This window comes from Carassius carassius, chromosome 12 (genome assembly GCF_963082965.1).
Source record: "Carassius carassius chromosome 12, fCarCar2.1, whole genome shotgun sequence".
NCBI classification, from domain to species: Eukaryota; Metazoa; Chordata; class Actinopteri; order Cypriniformes; family Cyprinidae; genus Carassius; species Carassius carassius.
In genome coordinates this window covers 8,506,955-8,517,333 of record NC_081766.1, presented here as the reverse complement: position 1 = coordinate 8,517,333, position 10,379 = coordinate 8,506,955, and the positions used below count along the sequence as shown (strand labels likewise).

Below are 10,379 nucleotides of genomic sequence, written 5' to 3'. Positions count from 1 at the left end.
ATTCAGCTTTGGTGGAGGTTAGGGGATCTTGTGTGAACGACTCGGAGGAGTTTGAGGCACCGAGGATGTACTGCAGTGGAGATGGGGGATGGCTGGTGCCCATTGGACGCTGCGTCTGCAAGCCAGGCTTTGAGGAGAACAAGGACTACTGTCAGCGTGAGTTTTCTATGAAGCATTTTTTACTACTGTATTGGAAACTTTTGATATACAGTGGACTTAAAAATTATTTAGACACTTTTTGTACTTTCAAGTTACACGTTAAAATGTAGGGATGCACAATGTTTTTATTGTCAGATATTATACGTGATATTTTATTTTCAATACTTATTGGTATTGGACAGAATTTTAATATCACTGCATCCTTATTAAAAAGTCATTGGATTAAACAGAAATATCAATCCGAGTGGCGTCTACAAATGAGAACTATCAGAACTAACCTTTTTTTTCTTTTGCAAATACTTGCATGGTTTCAAGGTATTTTTTTATTGAAGGTTTGAAGTCATCAATTGTGTGCCATCGTTCCTTGAAATTAATGCTGTTGGCTTGATGTTCTGTTAAATAATCCAATGACATTCATGTCTTTTAAGTGTGGCTTAAGTGTCCAAATGCATGTTTTTATGGCTTTATTGGACAATTTATTGGATAATATGACACATTCTGTAGTGATGGAAATTTTGAAAAAATGCACAGTCTGTTTTTTTTAGCAGTTGCAGTCCCTTTGTTTGCTTCAGAAGTGAGCATGTATGCATGTGTTTGTGAGCAAATGCAAATAAGTTTGCAATGAAGGTAGCTGAGGGCTTCAGTGACTCATTCAGATTCACTCCGTGCCTCGTTTCCCTGAGTTGGGGAAGGTAGTTGTGCTCCAGGATACAAATTATTGAGACATAGCATTCCATAGACTATCTGTTCTGTTTACTTGCTCTGCAAATCCATAGGCCTTCAGCACACTGTATATCTTTTATTCAAGATTGTGAGCTTACTGGGTGAGTTTGTAAAGGTTGTCTACAAAGAAGTCTCAGCCAGCCGCTGAATTAAATTATTTTTAAACCTGTTTGCTTTTTGCTTCATTTAAAGCTAGTGTAATAATACCTCAAATACCTCAGATCTTTTTGATTCACAGCGTTTATACTGAAGCAATAAGGTATGAGAGGCCATGCAGCTAAAGCGTACTGTTTAACACTGTATTCACTACAAAGTTCATTCAAAATAATACATTTAAAAAAATAAATAAAAAAAAACATTATTTTATTAAGCAAATTCGTTCAATTTTCAGTATAGTCCCTGACGTAAGCTAATGTTAAAGACCTTTATGGCTAGGTGGCAGAGAGATGTTTTGAGTCAAAGCTAAGTTGTATACTTTTTTTATGTGTTCTGCTGAGAACGAACTGGCATCAGTTGCTCCTAATTCAACTTGTGTTGCTCTTTTGCTGTTTTGATTTGTGTTTTGTACGCTGCAAACATGTCTGTACATAAAAAAGGAAATATTTAACAACCCACATAAGCTCACAGTCTCAAACCTCTTGTTGATTAAAACTCCTAATTTTTATTTATTTGCATGTTGCATTATGAAGTGCACATTTCTTTTATTAACTATGAGATCTCGGACCGCTGTGGAAGGTAGAGTGGAAATGAGGAAAGCATGACAGGGTCCTGTGAGTGTAATCGCAGGCCTGTTGTTCTCTTTCATTGTGTATTTGTCTGTTTCTCATCTAATGGCATCATGTTTTCTGCTAATGGGCAGGCTAGATAAACACAGAGGGACCTGCTGAGGAGCTAATGACAGCACCTTCATGATGAAGCGTTAGCAGACTCACACCACTTGCAAACAGATATCATCTCCATTTTTATGTCAACTACATTGATTGCTTTTAGCTCTTTTTGGTATGTATTTTTTATGTTAGCTTGTGCTAATTGACCATGCTTCCTATTTTTCCCATACATGTCCTGGCTGGGATCTCTCAAATTATTTTGGTTTTGTTTTCTTATTGTTTTCATGTTTTCTGAAGGTGATGACTGAAAAGTAGTTTAACCAATGCAGGCATTGTAATTGACCAGTAGTGGCATGCAAGAAAATGTGATATACAGAAAACTAGTTTTTCTCATGCAGTAGGTCAAGGAATGGTCACTCTTTGCAAAATAATCTTATCATAATGTGCCAGTGTAATGAATTGCTCTCAGACGGTCAATTAACCTTATTGAAGACAAAGCTAGCTGTATCTTTTCCGGTCCAATCGCTCAATCAATCATGCGAGAGGTCAGTGGAAAAGAGAAATAAAAACTCACTGAAGGCCTTGCTAACAGAGTGCAAGACTCAATAAATAGCCTAGAGATTGACTGTGTTGAGCTATTTCTCAGTGTGGTGGTCCGAAGGCCAGCATGACAAAATGGCTAATCATGGAGGTCTATTGGCAGCGCAAGGGCAGAGGTCAACTAATATATGGCCTTGTCCTTCATCTCAGGCAGTGAATTATTGCCGTATGTGTGTGGGTATGTGTAAGCGCAGGCGTTTTCTCATTTTTCACTATAGCGACTGCATTACACATGAGGCTGGCAGATGGTTTTTCATATTTAGTACATGAGTTATCCCTTTAAGCTCTGATTATATTGCGGATTTGCGAATGATCCTCCATCTGCATTAAACTGACAGACTCTCTAGAAATGGATTTTGCTGGTAGTACAATAGCTGCCGTGGAAAGCAGCACATGGTTTTTTAATCGACAGGTAGATATCAAGCAGATATCAGAAAGCTTAGTGTGGTATTAGGAATCCTGGATCCATTGCTTTGTGTGTAGTCCACTTTGGGTTAGCGTTGAGCCATATCATTGTGGTGGGAGATAGAAAAGGATTTCCAGTAATGAAGAAGTAAAGATGCTTAATAGCAACTAAGGCTTTAGTTCACTGAAAATGCAGTCATTGTTTACTCATTCTCATGTCGTTTAGCAAAAAGTAACAAAAGTAACTGATAAAGTATGTGACAAAAGTAACTGATTGAGTGACTTAAAAATAAAATGCACCAATAAATAAATAAAATGAAAATATACTGTTCCATAGACCAACTCAAACCTGGTCTAAAGTCTGGCGCATTTTTTTTTCACTGTAATTTAAAGAGCACGTTATTAATATGCACCTATGCATGTGCACAACGTGCGTACACTTTGCTTATTACACAGACAGGGACGAGCAGCAGCACTCAAACATTTTACAAATGAAAAATTACATTCCACAGCAGAGTGGGGAATAAAAACTGTTTGTTGATTGAGAGCCAAGGTGAAATGAGTGTTCACTAAAATAGCAAGCTTTTCAAATGTTTTCGAGGACTTTGAGTGTGGGCTAAATTTGGAAACACTGCACTGTAAAATCCAATAGTTTACCTTACTTTGATTTAATTAGTTATCTTTACTTAGTCGTTATACTTACTAGGTTTTATTAAGTTTCAGCTACTTTCAAGGCAAATAAAACAATTTACTTACTGTTTTGAGTGACACTTACTTAAAATATTCAAGTAGCCACAAAGGAACCAATGACATTAATAAACCAGTGAGAGGCAGCAGTGCACTAATATGTTGCTAATTGCCGGTTGTTGTTTTTTAGCTCACCATTATAGTGATTAGCGTTCCCTTTGGTTGGGCACTTGAAACTTCATTTATGTTACTATAATTTTCTCTCTATTAATGGAGAAATGCATCATGAAATCAGAGTTATTTGATTTCAAAGAAAAGTAATAAATAGGTTGCTTTTATAAAATGACCTATTTTTTAATTAAAGAATTTTTATGTGTGTGTTTAATAATTACCTTTTTGAGATTTTATTTTTCATAAATACCTTGATATGCTTTTTATATAATCCTTAAATAGTGAGTGGTAATATGCTGAAGTCACACACAGACTTAAACATTCATCATGTGAATCACAACAATGGTAACAATTAAATTTAATTTATTTTCATTAATTGTAACAATAGCCATTTTATTTGCTCTTTTTGTTGTGCTACTGCTGACACAAGACAGCAAATAAAATTGGCAAATAAAAACAACAACTTTAAAACAAAGCAACTGCATAATTTATTCTGCGCAATGCATTCTGGGAGTCAGTGAGTAGCTATACTAAGTCATGAGTAAACCTAAATGAAAGGATCAAGTACCCCCTACAGTTCTTTTTTAGTTACTAGAACTCGTGTGTAAGTTAACTATACTAACTAAGCATTTGTCAGTACAACATACTATTCCTATTTCACTTTACTTAGTTTTTTCAAGGCAATCAGTTTGCATGCTTTTTTTAAGTAAGCCCAACTTATTAGATTTTACAGTGTGCTTGACTAATGCCCACATGGGCAGTTGTGCTATCTCTCCAGCACTGTTAATAACTGAAAAAAATAAATAAAATAATAATAATAATAAAAAATTATTTAAGCACTGAGCTGCTGACATTCTCAATGAGCCAGTAAAGGCAAAGGGTGTTGGTTTCTCACACTTGCTCCAGTGTTTATGCCCAGGAGAGCTGAATCCACGCTCTCCTCGGAGCCAGTGCTCAGCAAACAAAAGGTCAGAGCCCTCGGAAAAGCGTGTCAGCTGTGCTGAATAGACTGTGGTGAAACTGTCAGCAGGCTAATGTATTAAAATGAGGCATTTTTGCTTGTCTTCTTTATGCAAGGTAGGTGCTAATAGACTCATTAGCCGTGCCCGCTCTGACTCTGAAATGGCAGCCAGTTCTAATTACTGACATTTTATATAGTGCTGTTTTTGTAATATTCGTGTTTTTCTTCAGCTGTTACATGGTCGAGTTTCAGTAATGGTCACCCCTCCTTCCCGACGAGGGCTCTAGCGATGTTCGGAGACCACTCAGGGGATGAGGCTGCTGGTCCCTGTTTAAATATTCATTAGGACTCATGGATCCAACCGTCTCTGAGAAACGTGAATAAAAAAGGCTAAGTGCTTTCATTTAAAATAGGCAACAAATAATGGAAAATTATGACATACAATTAGGCTTGGCTATGTGCTGCCTGTCAACGCTTCTCATTTGGAAGTCAGCAAGGAAGTCCATTTGAATGGCGATCAGCGTATGTTTGTTCAAGACTGCGTTTTTTTGACAGTTGTGCATAAATGTGTTTGAAAAGGCATGAGCGTGTGCATTCGGTGGTGTCATGTCCGCTGCACCGGGGCAGCGAGGCAGGGTAGAGCGCTGGTACATTTCCATAGGGACTTCTGGACGTAACTCGCTCCCTCTGTAGTTTTCTCAGATGATGCAGACGTATTGTTCTGATTATAAAATATTAATATCCTCATAGTTATCTTTTAAAGTTAGTTTTTCATTCACTTTTTGAGTATAACTGCACTTATCAGAAAGTTGGCTTGTCTGTGTATGCGGCGGGTGAGTAGATTCTGATATAGTGAACTGTCACAATTTTAACTTTAATAAAGATATTAATATAATGGTTTATATCACTTACACTGAACATATCTTTTAGTATTAAAATTTCAGTTCCCCCGTTTTTAAGCTAGTATAACTGACCAGTTAGTATGACTAGCCAGTATGATGCAGTATTCCAATTATTCTGAAGTTGTATGGTAGCTTTGAATGACGAATAGAGCAAACTTTATGCTGTATAAATAAATAATGATCTTTCTCCTCATGTAAGCTTTGACTGGATTTTTAAGTCATTGAGTTGAACTGAATCAGTTTGATTTATGAGCAGTTCAGACTGGTTTTGTGTACTGGATCAGCTGATTCATTAAAAATACTTGCTTTTTGCTCAATTCGTTTTTCCAGTTCATGATGAGTGAAGTATGAAAGAATTTCAGTAAGTAATAAGTTTGCTTCTTGCCAGCATCGGTTCTCATTCACTTTCGTTATATTGCGGAATTTTAGCCAGAATGTTGTTCAGAAACTCGCATTTTTTGTTCCACAGAAAAGTGAAAGAATTTTAAAAGGGTCATTTTGTATGACATAAGGTTGAATGAGAATTTAAATGTTTGGGTAAGCTATCCCTTTAAATAGGTGTTATGAGAAATCACACAAATCACATATGAGTGCACATTTGCCTTTGTATATCTTGTAGTCTTGTAGAGTAAGACTTCTGAATATGAACAAAGCCTGGGCATTCTGTCAGTAGTACTAAATAAGTTGATTTTAATGTTTTAAATAATATTTCAAAAATGTTTATTTGTATCAGCTAATATTGAATAATTAATTGTGCATTCTCGTGCCACCTACATTTTTACATTTAGATTACTTTTGCCATCATCTTATTTTGCCATCATCTTAATCTTATTCATTTAATAACCCCGTTAAATATTTTTCAAAATGCGAATTTAAACATGAATATCCATTGTTTACACTGTGCATTATAATGTTGTGGTGCCTACATTAACTTATAGTACTAGGAACATTTAAAATGACTGATTTGAATTTGTATTGTTTTGTTTTTAAATTATTTTGGCAAAATAATATTCATAAAAAATATATATATATATAATAATAATAAAAATATATATATATACATATATATATATATATATATATATATATATATATATATATATATATATATATATATATATATATATATATATATATATATAATATTTTGGCTTAACAGTAATAGCCATAATTTTTGGAGATTCAATATTTAATTTAAACATAGAAATATATTTCTAAATATTTATAGAACATTTAGATTGAAAATAGTAGTAAAAGAAAGATTATGATGCTAAAATTCTGCACTGATTCTAGATTCTAAATTAGCAAAAACGTTAAGAGATTCCATTCCTGTGTCTTTCCACCCAGCTTCCCAGAAATTGCATAAAACCAACAAGTCTGATTAAGGCTTGGCATTTTGAAAAACCTCTTGCATCAGATGATCGGTTAAAACTAATTTGCAGGGAACCACAATGACATGTTTTTAGGTGAGTAGATATTTATAATGAATGTTTTGGGCTGTTCCTGTACAGTTTTTAGATTCTGCCAAATGTTGCTTGTGTTTGTTTCTATTTTGACATGAGGCTTTGTATTTATAAGATCCAGTCAGTGTGTTGTATTCAGACTTCCGTGGTGCCCAAGGTACTGATGTTGGATAGTATCTTACTGATTAGACAGAATAACTGACTGTACGAGTCCCTGTGAGCTGTGTAGATTTCAGCCATCCTTTCTTTTTTTCTCTCAGAGTAACCCTACACGTCCATGGCAAAAAACAACCTGATGTGGACTGTAACAGGGATTATATCATTATGAAATTGAGATTTGCTGTCAAAACACACCACTGGATACATACAGTATCCTCAGTTGCACTCATTTCACAGTTTTGGTTCTGTCTCTTCCTCTCTTTCCATTTTCTATCACGGCTTTGAGTTGATGGATTTTTTTTTCTTCGTCTTTCTCTCTCTGACCCCTGGAGGCCTGAAGCAGGCCATTCATGCTGTCTGCGTCTGCCACAACCAATTACAGTTCCTGCAGAGACGAGAGCAGCCCATACACCTGTCATCTTCCACTCCTCTGTCCAGGAACCCAATATACTTTCTCTCTTCACTGACTCACTCTTACTCCTCTTCTATGATGTTGGCCGATCGCTCCACTTACGTTCTTTAATTCCTTCTCTTCAGTTGGCGTATTTCATTTCTCTCTCTTCTAGTCTTATGTCTTTCAGTAAATCCTGTTGTCTTGCACACTTTTAAACAGTATGTCATGCTATATTGCCCATGCAGGATCCAGGAAATTGTATAGGATCAGCGCGATGGTTCAAATGGGTGAACAGGTTAGAGCGGTGAACAGGTCATTTTGTAATATCAGAATCAAAATGCAATTTTTGTTTTTGATGTGATGATACAATGGGAATCGTGACAAATAGTGTAATTCTGCCTTCATGTCATGTCAGAATAACCATATTTAAAATATGTTTTATCTGACAGAGTTTTGTTACCAAATAACATGAATACATTTAAATGTGTGATTATACAATTTGACTATGTAATTTAGTTTGTGAGCATATTGTGTACTTTTCGTGGAAAATAAGGATTGTATAAATCTAGTTGTGTAATTGGTTTGCACATCCCATTCACTGCTAATACACTCTTGTTTGTTTCACTAGTGCTAAAAAGCCTTGTGTGTTTGATGTAAGTGAAAAAAAAAAATGAAAATCCCCTGTGCATCCATCCATTTTATTCAGCTCAAAACCACTTGAACATGTGTCACTTCATATTTACAATTTCTGAACTTAACTAGGGAGCATAAACAGCAGACACTGGGTCAGTTTGTTGAAGATGCCCAGAGCTTTCTTGGTCATTGCAGTGACAGCAGAAAACAGATTCTGGCCACTGGTGAAAGTGCGTCCTAGCTGATTGCCTGTGGGTCCCTCTTAAAAGCGATTAAGACCAGGCTGATTTGATTCCATAGTAGTGAAAGTGGGTCATGGCTCTCAGCAGTGAAAGAGCTGGTAAAGCTGGTCAACCAGCATCATTTTGTTAACTGAGGAAGTCTTGCTATAGTTTAAAAGTCTGATAAGGACACCAGCCTCCTAAAACATATATGCTTGTAATAGGGGTGGATGATAAATTGCATGCAATATTTAATGCGCATCTTGTCAGTAAAGCTGCTTCTGTAATCTGCAGTAAATCTCCATCATGTGCGTGCTTTCACATGGAGCTGCATTTACTACACAGAGCCGTTGTTCACTGACAAGCTACGCAAAACATGCGCCCAAAATATGATCATGGTTTTAGTAAATGCAGCTCCATATTAATATATAATACAAAGGTCTATCAAATCTTTGTCTCAGATTTGTGCTCAGGGAGGTTTTAACTGAATCTTTCAGAGAAGAATGACTCTTTGTTGCTCATAAGATAACCAGACTTCATCTTTTAAAGGATAACTTTGTGTGATATATGAACTCATAGTGATATTTGATTATGTTAGAAGTTAAAACCAATGTTATGAAAGGTTATTCTTTAGTCCTGCAATACACATTTTAATCTTTCAGGGGCATTTTTAATTGTCTTTTGGCAGATCATGTTCAAATAAGCCCTCTTCCTCTCAACAGAGTGTCCTGTCATATATAAGATGAGGTGTGTGTGTGTGTGTAAAAAACCTGTATGTGGCGGCAATGTGAAGCAGCAGTCAGTCAAGACCCACCTGATCCCCTGTTAAGTTCATCTGAAACAGCGGAGGATCTTTGAAGGTCAAGTGCTCCCTGAGCAGTTCCATTATTCCTGAGCCTTTTCTCATTCTGTCTTTCTTTCCTGCGGTAGAGGGTCAGTCAGAAGCTGGAGACCTCTCTGTGAAAGAGCTCTTGAAGCTCTGTGTGTGTATAGGGGCGATTTTACCTCTTGCCAGATGTTTTGTGAGGGGGACTGATGGGTGATGTGGAACGACTCGTTGAATAACAATCTGGGGGTCGTTTCCAGCCCCCCTTTTCTCACATCTTCACAAAGCTTCAGTGTTACTCATTGCTGGCCTCAAATACACAGCTGCACCTCATATTCAGACTACATCACCCTCTCTTCCTCCTCCTTCTCCTCCTCCTCCTCCTTCACCTCCTCTCATTCTCTCAGACTCTGAGTGAAATGTGAAATGAATAACATTTGTTCCCCAGTATTTCAAGTATAGGGGACAAACCAGGCCAAAGAACATGCGTAGCAATAAATGGATGTACAGTTGGAAAATCTAAAGTCCAAATAAAGATCTTCTTTTCCCCCATGGGAGGATGCTGCGGTAATAGTTGTGCAGAACACTAAGGTTATATTCATGGCTCAATACATTTTTTTTTTTACTGTAACTGGGGACATCAGAGCTCATCTTTGCTTGAACGGTGTAATATTGCAGATTGCTAGGATCCAGTGTTGTATACACACATTCACATGCACATACACCAGCAATAAAAAAGCTGAAGGGTAAAACAGCACAGCAAATGTAAACTGTCATAATGTGATGTATTTTCATGTGAAACATGATCTTCATCAAGAAAAAAAAATGCAGGATGGGGCTTGATTTTATCTATTGGAAATAAATTGGATTTTGAATGTGGACGTTATTTATTGTTGGAGGAAGTGAAAATTAAGAGGAAATCACCTAAAAAGAAAAGTAATTTCAGAGGGGGAGCAAGTAAATTTTTATATTACGTTGCATATATATATATATATATATATATTTTTTTTTTTTTTAAGACTTTAAAACTTTTTTTTAACCTTGGTATAATTTGAGAATTAAAATTAAGGCTGATCCTTTAGCTAATTAGTTCTTAAGAAATGTATTTTATTTTACCTTTTAACATTTAGATTACCCTAGCCACCACACACACTTCAAATTGATCTTTTAAAACACCATTAATTAATGACACTGTTAAATGTACTGACTTTTAGGAAAATAAAATACAATAAAATTACTTATTGCATA

General features: G+C 36.0%; 1 protein-coding gene across 1 annotated transcript in view; it reads left to right on the top strand.

Annotated features, from left to right (window-relative positions):
* The first annotated feature begins 6 nt into the window (after positions 1-6).
* The window catches only part of LOC132154677 (ephrin type-A receptor 3-like), a 103,013-nt gene continuing 92,640 nt past the window's right edge, over positions 7-10,379 (top strand). The window contains exon 1 of the mRNA XM_059563325.1: positions 7-156. Within this exon, the coding sequence (XP_059419308.1) occupies positions 66-156 (91 nt within the window). The 5' untranslated portion in view covers positions 7-65. The remainder of the gene's footprint in view (positions 157-10,379) is intronic.